Here is a 23,284-nt window from a genome sequence, read left to right as displayed (position 1 = left end):
ATATAAAAGTGACAGATATGAACAATACTACTAACATCATTTTCTACACAGTGTCCCTGCTTTGAATGGTGTGAGAACATTGCTGATGAGGTTATCAATCAATCTGCATTTAAGGCAATCACCCAGGTGACAGATTCCCTATCTTAAATTCCCGTAGATTCCCTTCTTAAATAATTGCACTTTTCGGATTAGTAATAGTAGTAGTAGTAACAGTATGGCTTCAACTACTATGTGCAGGCATTTTTACATCTCACCCTGGCCACCTGTGCATCAATTTCGATGGCCCGTTCCACTCTAACCTCATAACAGAGTAACCTCTTGGGTGATCTATGGCTGGGTTTTAATTTTTTGACATTACCATCAAATGTGTCACCAGTGTTCTTGTACATGCTGACATCATATGACGTGGAGGGATCAATGGTCTTCTCTCCACTTTTCAGAATTCCCAGTGCTTCTGCTGGGTTTGAACCCAGAGAGACCAATACTCTACCACTGATGCACAGAGGGAGCTATAATAAGGCTGGTTAATATGTGCAGATGGTGATGGTGATCACCATTTTAAAAGAAAGTAAAAAAAATTGGTAGCTACATTTCAGTGAGCCCAGTAGATTATGATATAGTACCTTCTAGTCCAGTGAGGTAAGTGACAGGAAACTACTTTGATCCTCAATTCCTGAGTACACCTCCACGGCAACACGCTAGTTCATCTACAATACCTAAAGGCAGAGCTGTTGGAGAGCCAACCAGGTTTTAATCTAGAACTCAATATACACACAATTCAGGTGGCCAAAATAAAAATGACTACGATCACAGGAATAGAACCAGCTTTTGGATGGTTAGGCCGTGTGCATTTGCAGAGTTTTGCCCAGATGTGCCATTTGAGCCATTCCCATGATCGTAAGATCTGCGGCCGTGAAAGCCATTTTTGAAATTGTATCTCCATGGGGAGAACACATTTTTGAGAACAGAGAATTCACTTCACATTTAGCAATCCCTATTTGCTAACATGGCGGCATCACGTGGTTGGTCTGCCACTGCAAAGCAGTCTTGGAGGCGTGTCCCAATCCAACAGATGAGCCCAAATGGCACATCTGAGCGAAACTCTGCAAATACACATGGCCTAACCACCCAAAAGCTGTATCTATTCCCATCATCATAAGATTTGTGTGTGTGAAAGTCAGTTTTGGAAACTGTATCTCGATGGGGAGAACTCGTTTTAGAGAACGGAGAATTCACTTCTCCTTTAGCAGGTTAGCAATCTATTTGCTAACATGGCGGGACCATGCAGTTGGTCTGCCACTGCTAAGCAGTCTTGGAGGGACGTGCCAATCCAACTGATGAACTCAAATGGCACATCTGGGCAAATCACTGCAAACAGACACGGCCTAACCACCCAAAAGCTGGTTCATAAGATCTGCGGCTGTGAAAGCCATTCTTCAGAAGTGACAATCTTCACACACTGCTCATATTTAGCTCAAACATCCACTTAAAAGTGACACATCTTCTTTCTAAGAAGCCATTCAATCTACCAAGTGTGAAAGAAGTTTTTCCAGTTTATAACAAAGAACCAAAAAGAAATTCCCACAGAGAGCATAACACAACTATTTCTAAAAGTTCCAAAGTTCATAGATGTAGAATTATGAAACAATGGGATACTTGCTCCAAGGAATGTTTCCAGAAGCCTAAATCAGAGAGAACCTTCTTTAATTCTTGAAGTATTGTAAGCTTCAGCACACCCCCAAAGAGTGTATTCTGACAGCAACAAAATAACTCGATAATTTACATATTAATTTTTCAAATCAAGGGCACCCAGTTCCCTGAAATATTTGTCAAAATATTATGACAGGCACTTGTAAGTCAAAAACAGAAAAACTGAGATGTCCTCAACAGCATTTGTGAGGAAGGGATCCAGTGGTTTTTAGCATCAATTTCAGCACAACTTTCATCATAGGTATCACACTGTTAGTTTTCCCTATAGGTTGTCTGTTTGACAACAAATACATTTCAGGAAGCCAAGGTTAAAGACAAATTTCATTGGAAAGGACTGATTTTCTTTCAAATATATTAGTTAATCCTTTTTACCAGCTTAAAAAAGCTGTCTTTTGTGATATAAAATAAAATGTATAATAATAATTAACTGATGGGAAAATACCTTAGAAATATCTTAGTAAAGTAGACAATGATGCAATAACTCTGCAACTCTAAGTAAATAATGCAATACAGAAAGAAAACAATCATTTAAAATAAATCTGATATTATGAATATTACAACATACCAAACATACATTTAAATGGGTTTTCCTTTGAGATGAAAATTTGTTCTTCATGTCAACAATAACTTTTAACATTATCTGAATTTCCCACAGATGTGTCTATAAACTTCTCATTAACATAGCTCTTTCTTTGTTAACAGCTCAATAATTAAACTTCATGTGACTTTTCACTTGAGACAAACTATACTCAAAATAAAAACTTACACTAAAAGAAAATTGAGATGCCTTGGCAACTCGTATATAAGTAAATAGTGCAAAAAGACAATATCAATTATTTACATTACATATATTACAGCCTACCACAACTCTTTCCAACAGAAAAATTTCTCTTTATCCCATCAACCTTCTCAGCATCAGATATTTCTGCCAAAGCAGTATTTTCATCACGCTCTTCATACATATTTTACAATGATTCCATTTAAAAGTTCCTTCGTTAAAACTTTGCAGACTGTTAGGCACCAGAAAGAAAATCAGATTACTCACACCTCCACATGGCTACCGTCAAAATTTAGCTGCCACTCAGACCATGTTCGAGGTACATACTTTAATTCTGAGAGGTTTCTCTTTGATGTACACGAGAATGCCTGACAAGATGGGACTGCCGAGTAAAGGCCTTGTTACAAATATTACATGAGTGCTTTCGCACCCCTTCATGCACCCGTATATGGGCCTTCAAGTTAGAGCTCCTAGTGAACTTTCTTCCACATATTTCACAAGCATGAGGCTTGGCCCCGGCATGGATCAATTCATGCGCATACAAGTTCGAACGACGTAAAAAGGACTTCCCACATATCTCGCAGAAGTGCGACCTCTTGCCCGAATGAACTAAGCCATGCGTCCGCAAAGTCGATCGTCGCGTGAAGGATTCACCGCAAATAGCACAAGAAAATAGCTTCAACTTTGTATGAGTTACCATATGTGTATCAAGGGTACATCGATCCCCAAAGGCTCTACCACACAAGTCACAGGAAAACGGCTTGTACCCTGCGTGACGTAACATGTGGCCTTTCAAGTGAGCACGCCTACGAAATGATTTTCCACAAGTGTTACAATGATAAGGCAGATGCACTGTATGAATCAACAAATGACTTTTGAGATTAGAACTGGTCGCAAAAGCCCTCCCACAGGTTGAGCAAGAAAATGGTTTTACACCGGAATGTGTGTATGAATGTTTTTTAAGTGTCCCGCGTTGTCGAAAAGATTTTCCGCACACATTACAGGTATAAGGCCGTTCATCAGTATGTTGATTCATGTGCTCCGCCAAAGAACTTTTGCGAGCGAACAACTTACCACACACGTTACAGGTATGCAAACTTTCGCCAGTGTGTATTGTCCTGTGCGTAAGAAGATCGATCTTTTTATTAAAAATTTCACCACATTCATCACATTCATAGGTTCGTCTATTTTCATTATTTGTACTAGGGAGATTTGTAAATACCGAATGACATCCTGCATTGTGTTCCACGGTATGTTCCTTCAGAAGCAACTCTGTTTCAAAGAATTTCCCACACAGCAGACAAATGTTACTCTTATCTTGAAATTCCTTGTTCAATTTAATACCGACAGCTTGGTTTTGACCTTGAATCTCGTGGCCTTCGTTCCCATCAGCTATGACAGTATCCGAAAGTGAAGTGCGATTCCTGTCAAGAAGAAACAATATTTATACCTATCGAAGAATGCAAAACAAAATTCCATGATAGTGTAAAAAAAGCAGCAGTCAAGAAGTAACCCAAGTCTGGTTAGCTCTACCTCTACCGTGCCTGCAAAGAGTATGGCCAAAGCCCCAGATGTAAATGAGAAGTTAGGTTCTAAGCATTCAATTCAGGGCCTAGAACAGTACATTCCAAATTCATTCCAGATGGTAGATCTGTCAAAAAGGGATACTTATGTTGGCATTCTTCCAGTGTCTTTTATGACACTGAGTGACATTTAAAATAATTTATTTGTGGGAAGGATATAGTTGCTTTATCCATTATGACAATGTCCTAACACAAAGGTCAATCTGTAATGTATCTGCCCTTCCTCATCGTCCTTATTTTCCTTGCTCCCGATTACTTCCTGCTTCTGAAAGTCAAAATCCATGAGAGGAAGAGGTGCAAGGAATGACATGCACAGTCTGTCAGAAGTGATCAAAGATGTACTGCAGGACTGTTCCAAATACTGGTACAGATGTTAGCAGAACTGTGCCACCACCCCAACATATGCGTACTTTGAAGGTGGTTTAGTGTAAGTTCCATATCCTCTGTAATGAGCTCTTCTACACATGTCTGGATTACTTTTTAACTACTGGTACATACTACATAACATCACAAAAACTAGCTCAGTTGAAGGCCATACTTAAACATTTAAAATACAATAGAGAAAAGGGCTAGGATTGGGAAGGTCATAGCCTTAATTAACGTACAGCCTCAGCATTTGCCACTGTGAAAATGGTAAACAATGGAAAACCATCTTCAGGGCTGCCGACTGTGAGATTCAAACCCACCATCTCCTACATGCAAGCTCATAGCTACGCAACCTTAACCGTTTGGCCAACTCACTTGGTTTATTATGGAGTGTTCCTGGAAATATACTGATAGGAAAACCTACAGATACCAGAGAAAACCTGCCCTCTACTTTCTCTGTCCAGTACAGCCTGTCAAAGGTTTCCCAAGACTTGAATCACGGATGCAGCAACATTCAGTCAACATCTGACTATATGAACTGCAATGAAGCCGTAAAGAGGTAAACACATACCCTACATTAGTGTTTGTGTTACTGGCACAATATGCAAAATTGGATGTTAATTTCCCCAAAAATCTTAATTAAACTTTAATATTATTTTATTACAAAGCTTGTTCACAGTGGAGACCCTATTTTATGATATAATTCATATAATTTAGGCATCAATTTAAGATGGCAGTACATAACTGGTGGCCTTCCAAAATAGCCAGACTGGCTTTTACACATGAATTACACATCTACAGCATAATCGCAATATTTTCAATAGGACAATAACTTCTAATTATGCCATTTCAGAGAAATGTTGAAGAAAACCTGAAGAGTCTAGTAACAGAATCTAGCAGTCCGATTATTTGGTCCAGTTCCTGACATCCTATACAGAGATCAAAGAGTGAGTTAAAAATGGGTATTTACTTTACTGGTCTGAACTTTCTCATAAATGCCTGGGTGGGTATTATACAAAGAATACATCACTGTAAAGAAAAAAGTGACCAGTCAATTATTCTGCAGTGAGCTCCACAATGGGCAGGCCTCAGGATGGTACCCTCTGCCAGTATTGCATTTCCCAGGATCGTGCATATGTAGTGAGAGATTGCAAAATGTCACCACCAAATTTAGGACAAAGATTGTGCTAGGAAAGAGATTCACTGTCAACAAAAAGAATATCCAACATGATTATCAAAGTAAGTGGCTGGTGCGTTGTCATCACTGCTTTTTGAAGCTAATCAGAAACCAAAATTATTGTTGATGTAACAAACTAATTTGCATCACACATTAGTCAGATGGAACATGTCTATAGTGAAGAGAGATCCCTTTACATCTCAAGTATAGATTACCAAGAAAAAAAACCCCTATTAGATCAAATCACTGTAACAGGATGGTGGCAGTGAAGGTACACTTCCAAAGTTTTGTCACCAATTATGGTAGACCTTGCGAAACATATCAAAAGAATAATAATTCAAATGTAGTCATCCTCAAAAGATTTATAGCTATGCTCTCTGTAACAACAGATCATATCAAACTATAAACAAAACAAAAAGTGCTTTGTAAATATCAAATATGTATACAAAAGGTAGTGTAGTATGGGATACAAAATGCGACACTTCTATTAAGAAAGGGATGTTGAGAAAATATTTAACTGTATTGCTTAATCCATCCAAGCTGATGAATCTAGTTGTAAACTAATAATCTCATGCAAGTCATATCTTGATGATGATGATGATGATGATGATGATGATGATGATGATGATGATGATGATGCTTGTCTAAAGGGGCCTAACATCCAGGTCATAGGCCCCTAATTGTATAAGATGAAACAAAATGTAATGATAAATAAAATTCTAAAATGTATCCACTTACTATAATTTTTAAAAAGATGAAAAATGAATATGGATTTAGAATAATCAATGGATCTCATTTGTAATGCTTTTAATTTCTTATAAAATTGATTTTAAACAGATTCAAATGTAATAAAATGAAATAAGGCATTGCCTCTGAAGAGGCATCATGTATTTCATCCATATTAAATATTTTTAAAAGACAAAAAATATACAAACCTAACAACAAAATAAAAATTGCAAACAAATGCAAATTGTACTTTCAAACACAATAAAACAGGTCACTACCCCTCATAAAATGGATGATGATGTCTGCTGACTGCTCATCATCTTATAAAATGAGGGAGATAGTATTTGGAAGTTATAGACTAGATAAATTGCATCTTCAGGACCTATAAAATTATCTTAAGGTCTTGTGGTAAGCTCTTCTTCGTTATCATTCTTGTTTACTGCTGCCTCAGACTGCATCTTGAATCACCACATTGCCATCAATCATAACCTCAGTTACTTACTTACCGACTGAGATCCATCAAGTGTACTAATTGGCTTGTCACCAGGGCCACACATCAATTTCAAGAAATTGGCCTCAATATCAACAAATACACAAGCCATGGACTGAGCACTGAGGAACACATCCTGGCTGATTAACCCCCTTTGATTTTTGCTGAAAATGATTTACTCTGAAATAAAATTAAACTATTTGCTACCTGGGGTAAATTTTTACAAAGAAATTAGCTTCAACTCAGCTGAAACTTTGTACAGACTAGAGAACACCCTTGAAATGCTCATTTCCAGAACCCTTCCTGGTCCTCAAGCTCATAAAAAAGTGTCATCACGAACACTTCAATACGTCAAATGTTTAAATTATCAATTTCAGACTGTTCCTCCAATAATATCGCCCCATAATGTCTATTTCTATAAGATTTATTGCAGCTTCCTAATAATATTTCAACTTATATGGTGTACGCTAACAACATGAAATTCTAAGGGTTTGGAACTATTTTCTTTTGAATAGGAAGTGCATCTGAAGCACATTAACATATGTATAATCTAGTCAAAATCAGGAAATCCCTTTCTGTGTTCTACACAGCAATTCTCTGATGACATTTCACCCAGTCTTTGACCAGCAAGATTAACAGAACATAAGTTTGCAGATGACAACCGAGAAACAGACCTGGGTTAACTGGAATAAGAAAATATATAAAAGGAAAATTTTAATCCAATTACAGTATTGTGCCAAACGGTTACAGAGACGCTACGCTCAAAATTCTCCCCCTGACTAAAGTCGAGAAAAGTATTAGCATTTACTAACAACCACAGGAAAACTAATTATAGGACAGGTGCTTTAACAGTTAACAAACTAGAAAAACCAGATGCAATTTCTCTCAGAGAAGAACAATCTTACTCAGGATTACTCAACAGAGTTAAATGATATATGAAAGAATGATAGCATCTTGGAGAAAAATTTCTCAAGCAATTTGAATCTATTCCTGGATGAAAGGCAGTTGTTCAAGGTGCTCAGCTGCTCAAAGCAGTCATTGGTGGACTTAAATAAACAAAATCATCCAGTGATACTACCTCCAAAACATAAGGTACCAAAGCTCATACTAGAAGAAACACTTATAGAAAATTTGTATGCTCCTTGTCTTACCCTACTATCTTTAGTAAGACAGAGATACTAGACAGCCAATTCAAGAAATCTGATTAGGCATTTTTCTCATAAATATGTAACATATTTTAGGTTAAAACCACTAATGTCAACACAATGGGACAGTTACTAGAACCATGGATTACAATATCACATTTGTTTACAAATAAACAAGTTTACTACAATGGAACTTTTATAATTAAACAAGGTTCAGTGAGAAGAAAAACTAAAGTGCTTTGTTTGTGTGTCTAACACCAAGGATACTGGTACTCATACTAAATTGAATCAGACTTGACATTACAAGCTTATGTAACTGCTCTGAGATGATTTACCATGAGAAGAGGAGTGCATACCAATAAATAATACATAATAGTGTGAAAGTTTCAAGTCTACACAATAATATTTGATTGGTAAGAAAAACTATATATTCCCATATGTGCAGACCAGCCTATAACCTATACGGGTGCACAAATTTATTATAATGTTATTACAGCAGCTATGCTACATAAAATACAAGCTAACTAAACAAAAATATTGTAGACAGAAATAACATCAACAAAGGTGCATTTTTAACTCACCAATATATATATATATATATACAGCCTCCAAATAAGAGCGGTAGTGATAACAAGTACAACGTCATTACACAATGTTTTGATCTGTATAGCAACAAGTCGCTCATTTGTTTCCAAGGAAACATATACAAGGAGATTGTTTCTATGATGAAAGTGAGTAAGCAGCATCTGTAAACCTCTAGAATCACAAGACAAGACATGTGACACCATCTGTCAATGGAATAGTGCTACCAAAATGAAGAAATTAAAATGTGTCAAAGAATAGACTCTGTCGCTACAATAATGGACAAACCGTCGGTTCATCGACACTTGCCGGTTCTAAGGTTAGAAAACATGCCCAATATCATACTTCACAAAGAGGAATGAACTTTCATTATATACCTGCAAATGTACAACATATGAATGAATTATGGGAAGCAGGAATAAAATCCTTGAAGATTCAATTCAGGAAAGAAGTGGGGATTGTTTAACTTATGAAGAATTTATTACTGTATTGTATCAGGCAGTAATGGTTTGTTTAAAGCTTTCAACACTACCATATTTTAACATGGATACTGGCTGTGAACTGGGTCTTTTTGCTCATTTTTAACACGTTATTATGGAACAGCGAAACATATTATATGCCTGATTTTTGTACCGTATGAAGGTGTCAACCATCCAAAATGAAGATGTTAATCAACAAGTGAATATCTGAAGTAATTTAATTATACTAGTCTTATGAAAAACATGAGAAAAATAGCATGGAAAAAAATTTTACATTGAGGTTATACCAATAAGCTTGCTCAAACAATAAAAAATAATCATTTAATGCAACTACTTAGGCCACAAATAAACACAAATGCAGTGGAATAAAATATTTTCTATTTAGGAATAGTTTGTTTTTGTATGATAGTCCTGAAAACATTGGACTATACACAGTCCTACTTTGCACTCCTTGCACCACCATCTACTCCCTTTTCTGACGCGTTTATCACTTTCCTTCTTGCCCCTGTCTGAGCATACCTTGCAATAACGAGTAGCATTCACTTAATTGTTTGCTGGAGGAACCTTTTCTGGAAAATGGCGAGCAAAAGTCCTGTCAACACTGGGGGAGGGAGTAGGTTCCAGCCTTGAGATATCTCCCCCTCTTTTAGCTGCTAACCGTGAACTGATCACTCTCATGTAATCCACAAGAGATATCTTTGATTTTGAGATCTCTTTATATAGAATGAAACCATTCACAACAGACATAAGGAACAAATGGAAGAAGAGCTTTTTCCACCATTTAATTGTCTTCCATGCAAATGGGTAATAATTGTTCAGTTGATCTGCTCTATCAACACCAGTTTTATTTATATTATAATCGATGACTACGTCAGGCTTTAGTTTCTGTACGACACCACCCTTCGATCTACCAGAAACAAGTATAGTGGAAGCCTTATGTTTTGTTGAAAGGCATAAAACATCCCGCTTGCTCTTCCACTTCACAGCAAGAAGGTGCCCTTTCCTCAAAAATATCATCTCGTCCTTCTTCAATTTCTTTATCTTGAACGTTGGTGGTAAACCCTTCTGTTTTTCATGACAGTTCCAACAGCCAGGGTTTTCTTTTGCCACAGCGTATTCAGTAGGGAGGGGCTAGTATATTACTTGTCCATATAAATACAGTAGCCCTTACTGAAAAACTGTAAGCATAACCTATCTACAGGAGCCTGAATGCTGTTGTCAACATTCCCTGCGGATCCCATATATATTTCACAATTCAGTACGTAGCCTGTTGCTGCATCGCAAAGTACATACATTTTCATACCGTACTTATTGGGCTTATTCTTCAGATAAACCCTATACCCTACTCGACCATATAGCCTCATCTATTGTTAGGTTCTCATAGGCTGAAAACTGGCAATGCATTTGTGCACAAAAGAATCAAAGAAAGGCCTGAGTTTACGTAGTGGGACATGATCAGTTTCCCCCTTCTTGATGAAGGTGGCATTGTCATTTAGGTGCAACATAAATAAAATTCCAGAAAATCTATCATGACTCAACAATCGACTGGCAAATCCTGTCTGATAAAAGGGATCAGTAGACCAATAATCACTAAGTTTGGATAGCTTCACCACACACATATGCAAAATTGTTGCAAAAAACCAATAAATTTCGTGAAGTTTTACTGCAGACCATTGGTGCCACATGGAATTTACCTTCAGTTTGCCTTGACGTTTCATTGCCGCAATTGTCATACCTGCACATCTGTTAGTTTCTGTTGTTATATTTTTGATCACATCATCACTAAAAAAATTACTGAAACAATCCATTTTGTCACTCCCCGCGCAAAACTAAGTAGAACCAGATGCCGACTGGAAGACAGGTAGCTGTGGTTGGTCATCTGTTTCTGACCATTCATCATCAGGTTCAGATGATCTAGCAGATGTTCCTGGCACAGGTGAATCATCAGCCTGTGTCTCTTCGTCTAAACAAAAAAAAACAAATTTCTGTAGGTGAAGTATTTCTTTCGTTTGTATTCGGACTAAAATACAGCTAAACACTTATGTTCCAAAGTAACGTAATAAATAAAAATCTTACCTGAACTATCGTCACTTTCATCCATCTCTGAACCCGCTTCTCCCGATAAAATCTCCAAAACATCACTATCATTGAGCCAACGTGAAGACACGCTGTCAGCTGTGTTACTGTGTAAACATGACAGATTTGGCACGCGCAGCACACGGCACACTGAGTGCTTCGGTAGAGGTCACGGCAAGGAGAAAATACCCTGTTTATCGTTTCAGTTCGAAATTCCCGATAACTGCTGCATTCTAGTAGTCACTAGATGAACTATTACCTCCAACCAAGGGACAAGAACCATACGTGATACGTGCAGCTGGATATAAACACACGAGAAAATGACGCCCATATCACATACGGGCGCCGTCCAGAAGCAGGAAAGCAGCGTGCCCGTATCCCGTACGAGCGTAGTGTTGAAAGTGTTATACTCCTAGCCACTCATTCTTTTATCTAATGATCCAGAAAAACACTGAACTATTAACTCCTGGATACTTCCTCCTACGTACATTTTTTTGTCATTAATCCCTAACTCTAGGTAGTTGTTTACATACAAACTGCAGCAGCATACAATTTGATGCTCTTGAAAAAGATGATCCTTTAAGTATCTGAAGTTAGTTCAGAGCAGCACAAGTAGAAGGATGTACAGGCTAATATAATGGTACAGCAAAGAAAAGTAGGAGTCAAAAACTAGAAAATTAACTGCAAGAAAACTAAATTTAGAGAAATGCCAGACTTGTAGCACTGGTAGTGGCAATGATTTTTATTTTACAAGGAAATTACAAATTAGCAACCATCCTCTCTTAAACTAAAATGGGGCAAACATAAAAATTAATTTATTCCACAAACAACAGATTTGAAAATAAAGTAAAACAAAAATTATTTTATTACGCCAAAATAGACACAAACAGAACACTTGAAATTTACATGTGCTTTATTAATCCACTCTCACATATAAAGTGAATGATGTGATCAGCAGTACTCTCATTATCGGATAGTATGAGTTTGAGCATTTCCTGTAGGCCAAAGTTTTGTCTTCGACCAGAGGCATGCAGGAAGTTCAAGACCATGGCTCCTCCAAAATTCTCCATTGTTATGTTTGGTTTTTTTTTTTATGAGTTGCTTTACGTCGCACAGACACAGATAGGTCTTATGGGACAGGAGTGGGCTAGGAGTGGAAAGGAAGCGGCCATGGCCTTAATTAAAGTACAGGGCTGATGACCTAGATGTTAGGCCCCTTTAAACAACAAGCATCATCATCAATTAAAGTACAGCCCCAGCATTTGCCTGGTGTGAACATTGGAAATCATGGAAAACCATCTTCTGGGCTGCCGACAGTGGGATTCAAACCCGCTATCTCCTGAATACTGGATACTACTGGTCACACTTAAGCGGCTGCAGCTATCGAGCTTGGTCCAAACTTCTCCACATCCTTTGCTGAGAAGGCTGCAAAAGTGTGCATACCACCTGAAAGCTTTGTTGTACCTTCAACGCCTCACATTTGGAAAATCTTCCAGCACCAGCTGGAGAAATCTTTACCCTCACACTGGTGGAGAAGGACTTCCCAGTCAAATGTTCCTGAGAAAAGCTCTTCTTGGACAACATCCGCAATGATGTATTTTTTGATGTCTTAGAAGGTACGGGTACCTTCTCCCAATTTTGGCTTTCACATTCAGTAACTAGTGGCTAAGTGAAAGATTTAATAACACCATTGTTTTTTACATCCCATTCCTTGGACAGTTCATCGCACGAACACATCAATCCTGAACCAACTTCAGATAAAAGTTTGTCTATCGTGTAAGGTCTCCCAGTGGATCGTAGGCTACTTTGGACATATAATGCGCCGAGATGGTAGTCTTCAAAAGTTGATTGTGTAGGGCAAAGTCCAGGGACCAGACAACGAGGACGAGTACCAACATGATGAACTGACATGGTGAACGGCCCCCTACAGAGTTCTCTCAGAGTAACCACGTTGAAAGCTTTACATAGGGAAGAATGGCAGAGTATGGTTCATCGGCTAGATGGCTGAATATTATGATAGTCACGACGCCTCACTCATGAGGCAAAATGATGACGAAGAAGAACTACTTTTTGACAGTTTTTGGAGATGCTGAGATACTGGAATTTTGCCCTGCAGAAGTTATTTTATGTGCCAGTAAATCTACCAACACAAGGCTGACATAATGGAGCATCTTCAAATGCCACCAAACTGAGCCAGGATCAAACCTGCCATGTTGGGGTCAGAAGGCCACACTGAAGATTTTTATTTGTGGAGAGACAAACATTCCTGTATCATGAAGATTTACACAAACATGCCTCTTGAGCCGCTTAACATCCAAAACTTCCCTATTGCAAAGGCTATGGATGTTTCAAATATCTGAGCACCACAATTACAAGAAACCATGTGATGCTAGAGATAAAACAGAGGATTTGCTCTGGGTAACAGCTGCCTTCAGGCTGTTGGTAATGGACCGGTAACTAAAGCCAGATTTATTTCGAAGAAAGAGATGATCAGGACCTATATGATAACAATCAAGCCTACAGTTGGGTGTGCACCTTGACAGAACAGCATTGGAGAAAGATTTATTCATGCAGGCTTAAGAGCCATGCCGAAAAATTAGCACCAAACACTAAGACACCATGGGTTTCTGCCAATGCCACTGTAGCGAGCTTGCTATGGGCTGAGCCTATCAACAGGAAGGTCCTTGTTCAAGTCCCTCCCCTGGAGGAGTTTGTTTCTTCTACTGCTGCTCTAGAGCCAGTCATACACCACGTGCAGATTTAGCAACACTGCCTTGCAAAACCCATCTGAAGTCTCCCGCGAAGCGATCTGATTGGCTAACTTCAGTAGCTGATAAAATTACAACGGCGTGAGATATCAATGTAATTTTTTCAAATTACATATCAGTATGACCAACACTCTAATGCTCATATACCCAGTTCACAATGCTCCTGACCATGCTCTATACAGCCCCATACTTGAGAAAGAAATCGGATGGACAAGAACCAATCCGGAATTGCATCATTTATATCAAAATAAAAGTAAGAAGACTGGAATGCTAGGGCCATGCAATCACAATAGACAGGTACAGGATACCCAGAATTACATCAAATGCTAGGACTGATGGAAGAAGGAAAGTTGGAAGACCTAGACTATGATGGTTAGATTATGTCCATACCAAAAATGGATAGGTGGTTATCATTCAGAAGGCTAATATTAAAGTATGAGAACCAAAATGCCAAAAAAACAGTGTTATGTTATTTTCAAATAAAACAAAATCGTGAAGTGCATAATACCCACAAAAAAACAGGAGATGTAAATATCAACATCAACATTATATACCACTACATTGATTAGAATGACTACTTACTCATGAGTTCCGCTGGTGCCACATAGATCATTTTGAGCTTCACTCTTCATAGCCTGGAGAAAATGAAGAATTTTCACACTTATTTTCAATAATATACCACTAGCTCATAATAAATAGTAAGCCATAAGTCTAACCCTGTTGTGAGAATCAATACAGGAAAGCACACCAATGTTACAAAATTGAACACATCATAGCTAAAAAATATGAAAAACTGAAAAATCACTGATGCTGGCACCAACTTCCAGTCTCATACATACCAATGTGAGAAAACATGCAAACAGGGGGAAGATCAGATGCAGCTAAGTGTTAATATACATGACCACCATGCTTAAAGCACTGAAATCTATACTGTTCACATATATGTATCATCTGAATCTTTAAAAACATAAGTAATTTGTGAACCATATAAATTGTCTACTGTAGAAATATCTCTTTTCTTTCTGCAGTTGCTATCCTTTATGCAATTCCTATGCAAAATACCATTATTTCTTTTCAAAAACCAAAATATTGTATTTCCAGATGTACAGTAGAATCTGGTTAGCATGTTCTTATGCAGACCTAAAAGATATGGCATTAATAGATGAAAGTGTGCTAAATAAAACTAAACTATGCAGAGACACTGCTCTGAGGGTTGAAGAGAAAAAATAATTATAGCAAATAATGGGTTTTTCCAAAAGCTAGAAACATTTGTTTGTGGTATTGCAGCACTGTGATTGCCAGGAGCTTCTTTACCATCTGTCATTTGATCATCTGATGTTGAAACTGAGGATATGATTTCAATTTTGCTGTTTTGAAAAAAGAAATGTTAATTCGTGGACTACAGATAATGCACTGTAAAGTAGAGAAAAACGTAACTTCTAATACATTTTCCTATTTGAGTTTAACACATGAGTGGAAACAGCTGAGGTGGCTTGAAACATTTGCATTGTGTATGCGGAGAATGCTACTGTGGAAAGTACAGCAAGAAATTGGTTTAACTGTTTTAAATAGGGCCACTTTAACCCAAATTACTGTCCACATTCAGGCAGAAGGCTTTGATGAAGACTGCCTCAATACACTGATTCACAATGATTCACATAAGTCAACTACAGAATTGCCAAGTGTAATCAACTATTACCAGCCAACCGTTGTGCAACATTTAAGTCCATGGGGAAGGATTAGAAATTGGGTGTGTGGGTAAAACACAATGTAATATAGTATGAAAACATTCTCTCAAATTAAACTTAGTAAACCAAGAATGAGTTGGCTGGAAAATTTATAATTTAATTTATATTGGAATTATGCATTCTTTCATTCAGGACAGATATTCCAGCTTCCCTATGCAAATCAAAATCTATAGTACGGCCCACGAGAGATGGAGTCTAACATTTGAGCAGCGAAAACAGTAACTACAAAGTATGCTACGTTGTCATAGTTACCTCCATCTGCGTCATATTACCCTTTAATACAGGCTGAGTGTTTCATAAAACAGGTAGGCCTAATGCAATTCAATAAACTTTGGCCTGTTCCAAAGCTTGAGCTAATAATTCCATCATTTAAGACAGAACACATTGCCGATAAATATGAGATTACATAATCACTAACAAAGTCATGTTTCTGACAATAACCTCAACAAATTCAGATGTTAAGTATGGAATAGAACTGTAGAGCTAGCCACCAATTAAATTAACTAACAACAAAATAATATTCAGAAAACAAACATGTAAATACATAAAGCAGCAACAACTAAGAGCTAACACAGTACCACTCTGAATAATATCACAAAAGCAGCTAAGAGCAAGCCAACCCATGGTGGTCATAGCTTCCTTAAATGTGGCATCGCTGATATCATTGCCATAGCATCGTTAGTTGACTTTTTCTCGCCGGTGGCGCTAAACGTCAGACTCCAACTCTCGTGAGCCTTAGTATACATCATTTGATGGCCTGGCAAGCATCAATTCTGTAATGCATATCAGGTCTCTAATGGTGCATTGGAGCTGTCTATGACTCCAACTAGCTTAAGCAGTGACCTCCATAAATGCACTAGCCACGCATCTTGGTGGGTGTGCTGGTTGCCAACTGATGAGTCCAAGTTGGCATACTGCAGCAAACCACTGGCAACCAAGAATGAATTGGCTGAAAAAAATTTAATAGTGGATCAAATGAGGATGTGGCATAGAGCAGCAGCTTTGTCATTACTGAATCAAGACTACTGAGAAATTATCTCCCCATGGGCTTGACTTCGGTCCCTCACAGGCGACAACCACAATGATGTTAACTGGTTGTCATACAGAAAACAATTTGGCACTCTTGTCCAGAAGCTATATTCTCAAAGGCAGATGAGTCCTTTGCAGATGAACTGTATAGGATCAGTAACGCAAGGGAAACCACTTGATTAATATCCCACGAGCGCACCACACAGAGTAAAAAATTCAATCTTGCTATCAGAATGCAGCAGAATCCTAATGGCTTAGCACTTCATATCTTGGAAAAACAGCATGAAATTTGAAACGAGATGTCCAGAAGTGAATGATCAGGCCTTGCATGGCAACTGTGCTACTGAACAACCAAATGCAGACCAACTCCATGAAGGTAAAACAATAGGAACATGGGATATAAGAAGCTTGCTCCGGATGGGGAAAACTTCACTTTGTACAGTAGAATGAGACCTAAACAAACACCGAACTGACATTTGTGGACTACCAGAAACTCTCTGGAAAGGCAACAGGCATTTTGAAAGAAATGATCATATGATATACATCATTAGCATAGATAATACAGGTCAGAATAGCGTCACGTTCCTTGTCAATAAACGGCTGACCCAGTACATTGAAACATACAAACCTGTCAATAAAAGAATACTGACCCTCACCATCAAACCAAATCAGCTGAATCTGATCCATGTGTACCTACTCCCCATCATTGCAGATGACCAAGTGATTGAAGACTGCTATGCAATCATAGAAAACACTGTAGTAACCCTTAAACCTAGAGGAATTACAATCATACCAGGAGACATCAATGCAAAAGTCAGAATCACCGTGCTGGTCAACCACTTGCATGAGATGGTGGGACAGTATGGCGAGAGGGGGCAACAAGCAAAGCCATCAAATGATACACTTTGAAGCCAACCAATTTTCTACAATGAATTATAATCATCATAAAATATCAATTATCAATTGCAAGAAAAACAGTGCTGATTATTATTATTATTATTATTATTATTATTATTATTATTATTATTATTATTATTATTATTATTAAAATCTGACTAAAATAGAGCTCAAGGTTGTATTGTCTTTATTAAAACTTGACAGTCATATCAGCATGTACAGGTACAAACAGGTGGGAACAATGGCAGGAGGATAGTTGAAATTAAGAGAAAGCACAACGTAGGAATAAACTTGATGAATGAAACAGTAGGTATAAACCGGCTTTGGCAGTGGGGTCATGTGAGGCGAATGGACAAGAATCAGTTTCCTATGAGGACAATGAACAATGGACTCAGCCATGAGAGAAGTAGAGGGTCACTAAGGCGATGATGATTATATTCAGTTTAATCACTTGATGGAACTAAACAAAGCCACAGAGTTAGTTACAAACAGATTCCTGCAGGCTTGAAGACTGAATGCTGAAAGGCATAACAGTATAATGACGATGTATGTACGTATGTATGTATGTATGTATGTATGTATGTATGTATGTATGTATGTATGTATGTATGTATGTATGTATGTATACCTGGAATAAAACAGCTAAAGAGGGAGAAATTGGAAATTAGACTATGGATCTGAGAAATATAACATGAGGTAGCAAATACTGTATGTTAAAGTGAACAATAAAATTGTCATTGTACTGGGAGGAAACTACAGTGAACACAATTGCTTATCAAATATATCATACAGAAATAATACACACCTGATTCCCATGATCCTCGTTAAGTAATTCCGCATCTTCCTCTTCCTTTGAATCACAAAATAAAAGATCTGGCTCAACCTTTATCTGTACAAGATCTTCACTGGGCAACTGTTTACTGGACTCCTGAAAAATTAAAAGATTAATGAAGGAAGAGTTAAGTAAGATTCAATATAAAGAATGGACACAAAGTTTATAAAAGAAGTTATTTTCTTCCTTTCTACTGTACACAAAATATAATCATATATGGCCCAATCTAGCTGTGCACCACTCTCACCACAATCAATCTTGAGGATCTGTTGACATTTTATATATTAAACATCATCTATTCCATGATTAATCCATTAATTGGGTACAATATGTATTTTCACCTCTGCAAGGGTAAGAAGTATAACTGAATATTATGTATCCCAAATTCTATGCATAATGTCATATAAACATGCATTATCAGTGCAATTGTAAATATTTATACTACTAAACTGTAGAATTACACATAAATTTCAAATGAAGCATTTCTTTTTTAATTATTGATGGCACTGTTGTGCAGCTGGAGATACAGTGTTTCCTTCCAGAAACAAACAGCTGCAACTAGCTCATATTGAATGGAATAAATACTAATATATTAACTAATAATAGTGACAGAGAGTTTTGCCCTATAAATCTGAAGATACGTGGATTAACATGGATAATGGAAACAGCAAAAATTATTCATATAATGATTTAACCTTTTGCACTGTGATTTTTTTTATTTTGTAAATATTGCTAAATACTGCTGGCAGAAGCTGGACAAGGGGAAATGGAAAATGATTACTAATGGTCCACTCCAACTTATTTCAGCACTTTTGTTAGGAAATTACCTAATTTGTAACATTATGGATTTGTTCCAATCAACTGACAATATATGAATATGAATGTGTAATTCCATCAATAAAGCAGTGTTTGAACCAAGTTCAAGTCATTTATTACCCGTACTTCAGCAGTCAGCAGGGTATAGAATTTCTTGAAAAATTCACAAATATGCATGCTGGCTTTTAGTTTTATTTGCATCATTATCTGTGGAATGCCTCCATTGGTTTACGAACTCTGTAGCTGCAGCATCACCTATACCATTATATCCAAATCACTGTTAGAATGAACAATGTCCATTTGTCTTATTTTTGTATCCTTTGTCACTGTTGGAACCTATATCTTTACCATCGCTCTTACCTACATATGGAAGGATGCAGAGGTTACAGTTATCACTGAAACTCTGTTCACATTACATTTATAATGACACATCACTTCCACTGTCACTATCATTGTCATGTAATGTAGACGAGTCTGGTACTGGCTCACCAGGTGCAGGTCTTTTGATTTGACGCCGTAGCTGACCTGCACTTCATGATGAGGATGAAATAATGATGAAGATAACACATACACCCAGCCCCCATGTCAGCGAAATTAACCAATGATGGTCAAAATTCTCGACCCTGCCAGGAATCGAACCCAGGACCCCAGTGACCAAAAGCCAGCATGCTAACCATTTAGCCATAGAACCGGACTATTTTACTGCGATTTTTATGCATGACTACCAAGATAATTTTGGATAATTCTATTTGAAAGCATACTGTTAAACAGACATGACATTTGACTACACTTTGTCAGTTTAAAGAACTCTTCCTGGTTAAACACTGCAACTGAAATCAAACAACAACAACAAAATCAATGACTTTGCCTGGAATTGAAGACAACACGATCATAATATGTTAAACTAATGTTAATTTGGAAAATGTTGAAGAACTAATGGAACACATGAAGAGCTCAAGGATATAGAGTTCCGGAAAGCTCAATCTGAAAAGGTAAGAGAAGAAAATACATTGGAAACAGCCACATTGTCACAGGATTAAATACCAAATGGTTGGTAAAAAGAATTCTGTCATCAAAGCTGTTGGAGGAGTGCTAAGAAATCCATCTATCCCTCCCACACAATTCTGAATCACACAGTCCATTCTCCCCAACATCAAGGCATGGAGGGGATGGAAACAAGTTAATACAAGTAAAGAGAGATGACAAACAGAATGAAATGAAACAGATCGAGAATATAGAAATACTAAAGAAAAATAGTTTCATCAAAAATGTGAAAAAATCAAAGAAGTGGAATTCCGGGTGTGCTGCTATATCTCTGGAGTATTGTGTATGAACATATCAAAACTAACAGCAGGCGTTTACAACATTCTATGTAAGAAAGAGTTTCATGTTGTATGCTGATATGCTCTGTTCCTATGATTAACGTACTGTGTAGAGTTGTAGAAAATGAGTTCTAACAGGGAAATACAGAGTTTCTGGAACCTTGTCCATGTAACATATTTTCTTCTTCTACGTGGGAGGAATGTGTCCTAAAAGTTTGACCGTACCTTATTGTTACATCCTGTCTGTGGATGTACTCAATTTTTTCAATTTTACATAATATCCTACCGTATTTATGCTAATAATCCCCGCACCCTAATTTTAGGAAGGCTCACTTTGAAATAATGAAAGGAACTAAAATTCCTTCCATTGAAAGAGTAACATAGGCATAAACAAACATTACACATCACTCCAGGAGGTCCACGTGGTCGTTACGCAAATATGAACGTGTAAATTTATGGAAATAGCTGCTTTGCCTGGACATATTTGAGATGATAAAAATACATTACCTCTGTTATAAAATATATTTGCCATGAAAATTACCAAATAGGGCTAGGCATTTCATTAATCTGAACCTACAATAGGCTCCATTCTCTGTAGATCGAAAGATTCATTGTCTCTTGCACCACTAAAATCCTCTCCTAAATTACTTACAAATTCATCACACTCCACGTCTAAAACACTTTTCACATGCGGTCTTTTTTTCTATAGGATATTAACACAACCAGTGGTGGATAATTCTTTTTATGCAATGTAAACACTTGAAACAGACACACCGGCGAACTCGGATGTTAGTTTTGCGATACAGTAAAACCCTATTAATTGAAAGTCGTTGGGACACAAAAATCAAACTTCAAATTGCATGATTTTGAATTAACCACCAACTTGTACTTTAGAAATGCCAATCCTTATGCCACAAAATATTCTGAGATCCGTTACTGCATGCAATTAACAATCATTCACAGTTTAAACCTTTCAAATGCCATGGAAAAGAACTATTTCCAAAATGTATCCAACAGGGTGCATTTACATTATTCAAATAATGCACTTGAATAACTCACTGGCAAACATAACCTCACTCAATGAAAGAAAAAATAGAAAAAAATTATTCGAAGACCAGAAGAATTCTATGCTGGCTCCCCTGTGCAAGTACTTTATTTTTTTGATTACTGTACTGTTTGCAATTTTAGATACCTTGAACTTGACTATGACGAAGGGAGGAAATCTTTTGCTTCTGTCTGCATTGCAACACAGTAGAGTGACCCACCTCCTTTTAAAAAGTCCATTTGGACTAGACATAAAAAACAATACATTTTCAATAGCACTGACAATGTTGTTTCTTGCGTATGAATTGATGATAATTATGAGCCACACTTTTTCGCCAACTGTCGGCATCGCCACTGATCGCGGTTTCTGCTTCTCTGCACACTGCCTGTTACATGATATTGTGGCGTTCCTTAAAATGCTGAATACAAAAGAATTACGATTTCACTCGAACTTAGCAACTATGAAACAAAGTCGACACATCGAAGTAAGTGAAAGTGCGGAAAGCTACCCCTGCACGTTCTGGAAGCCACATTCTGTTATGACACGGAGAAGTTTTGAATTTAAATTACTCAGTAAAATACTTTTTTAATGTAAAGGTAGTTTTAAATTAAAAGTCTGAATTGTTTTCTGTTTAAATATGACATATGGGGGCAGTTTTCTTCCACCTTCAGTTACACAAAGCAGAACTGTACACCCAACATCGAAAACTAGGTGAGCCAGGAGTGTGTTGCCAACCTTGATGCAAATAAAACCCGCACCCCGATTTTGTGCCTCAAATTCTTTTAAAAAATATGCAGGGATTATTCGCGTAAATACAGTATTTGTTATATGTATGAAGTGTAGCAAAGTAGTCATGTTATGACAATATAAATCACATGGTTAACATACTATCAGGAAAAATGCACTAAATATAAAAGAGATAAGGTGTTTAAAGCAATAATATTACACATCTAACCCTGGGAAATAATACTGTGACAGCAGAAAATCATGTAGAAATACTGATAATCTTAAACAAAAGAAATTGGAAAGCCCAAACGAGAGGTGGATGATTTCCTCTTGATTTTTCACCTCTCAGAGAACTGTTCCTTATGACATCTGTGAACAAACTTCACAGTAATGCCCACAGTTGAACGATTATTGCCTTTTTTTTAAATTGATGACATGTATCACTCATGTCCTCTTTTATTTCAAAAACCCCACCAAATTAAGCTTTTGATCTCCATTACCCTTAGCGTATGCTTCCTGCTCCGCTCTGAATTAATGTCTGCACTATGAACAGTTACAACACAAAATACATCCTTGTAGTTTTTCATTGTGTGGTACTTTTCAAAACAGTTTCCTGGGTGGAGACAGGATTTTCTCAAACACTTTTTGTGTAGTCAACTGTTTCCTTTCTACCCCCTTACTTGCTCCTGTTTGAACAGGCAGCAGTCTTTATGCTGTTTTCCAGGTTGGTTGATGGTGTGCAGTTTACCATTCACATGTTTTTCAACATCAGAAGTAGATGGTCTTCCTTGCTTTACAGAGCAAAAATCTGTTGACTATTGCCACTTACAATGGTCAAAAGTACAAATTCTGCCATTATTTCAACCTTTTCAATATAAAAGCATAGCTTGATGTATAGTGGTCTGAACGATCAACAACTTCCATCTTTGTTGTGTAGCCAATAATTTTGATTTCTCTAATTGTTCAACACAGTTTTTGCTTCTTTCTAT

At 37.3% G+C, this 23,284-nt stretch overlaps 1 protein-coding gene across 1 annotated transcript in view; it reads right to left on the bottom strand.

The window, feature by feature from the left end:
- Nucleotides 1-2,105: 2,105 nt before the first annotated feature.
- LOC136881993 (zinc finger protein 347) overlaps nt 2,106-23,284 on the bottom strand; it is a 43,331-nt gene continuing 22,152 nt past the window's right edge. Inside the window, exons 3-5 of the mRNA XM_067154473.2 lie at nt 18,360-18,482; nt 14,463-14,515; nt 2,106-3,912 (exon numbers count right to left, since the gene is read on the bottom strand). Coding sequence (XP_067010574.2) covers nt 2,817-3,912; nt 14,463-14,515; nt 18,360-18,482 — 1,272 coding nt within the window. The 3' untranslated portion in view covers nt 2,106-2,816. The remainder of the gene's footprint in view (nt 3,913-14,462; nt 14,516-18,359; nt 18,483-23,284) is intronic.

The sequence above is a fragment of the Anabrus simplex genome, chromosome 10 (genome assembly GCF_040414725.1).
Source record: "Anabrus simplex isolate iqAnaSimp1 chromosome 10, ASM4041472v1, whole genome shotgun sequence".
Lineage (NCBI taxonomy): Eukaryota > Metazoa > Arthropoda > Insecta > Orthoptera > Tettigoniidae > Anabrus > Anabrus simplex.
This window is presented reverse-complemented; position numbering and strand designations above follow the sequence as displayed.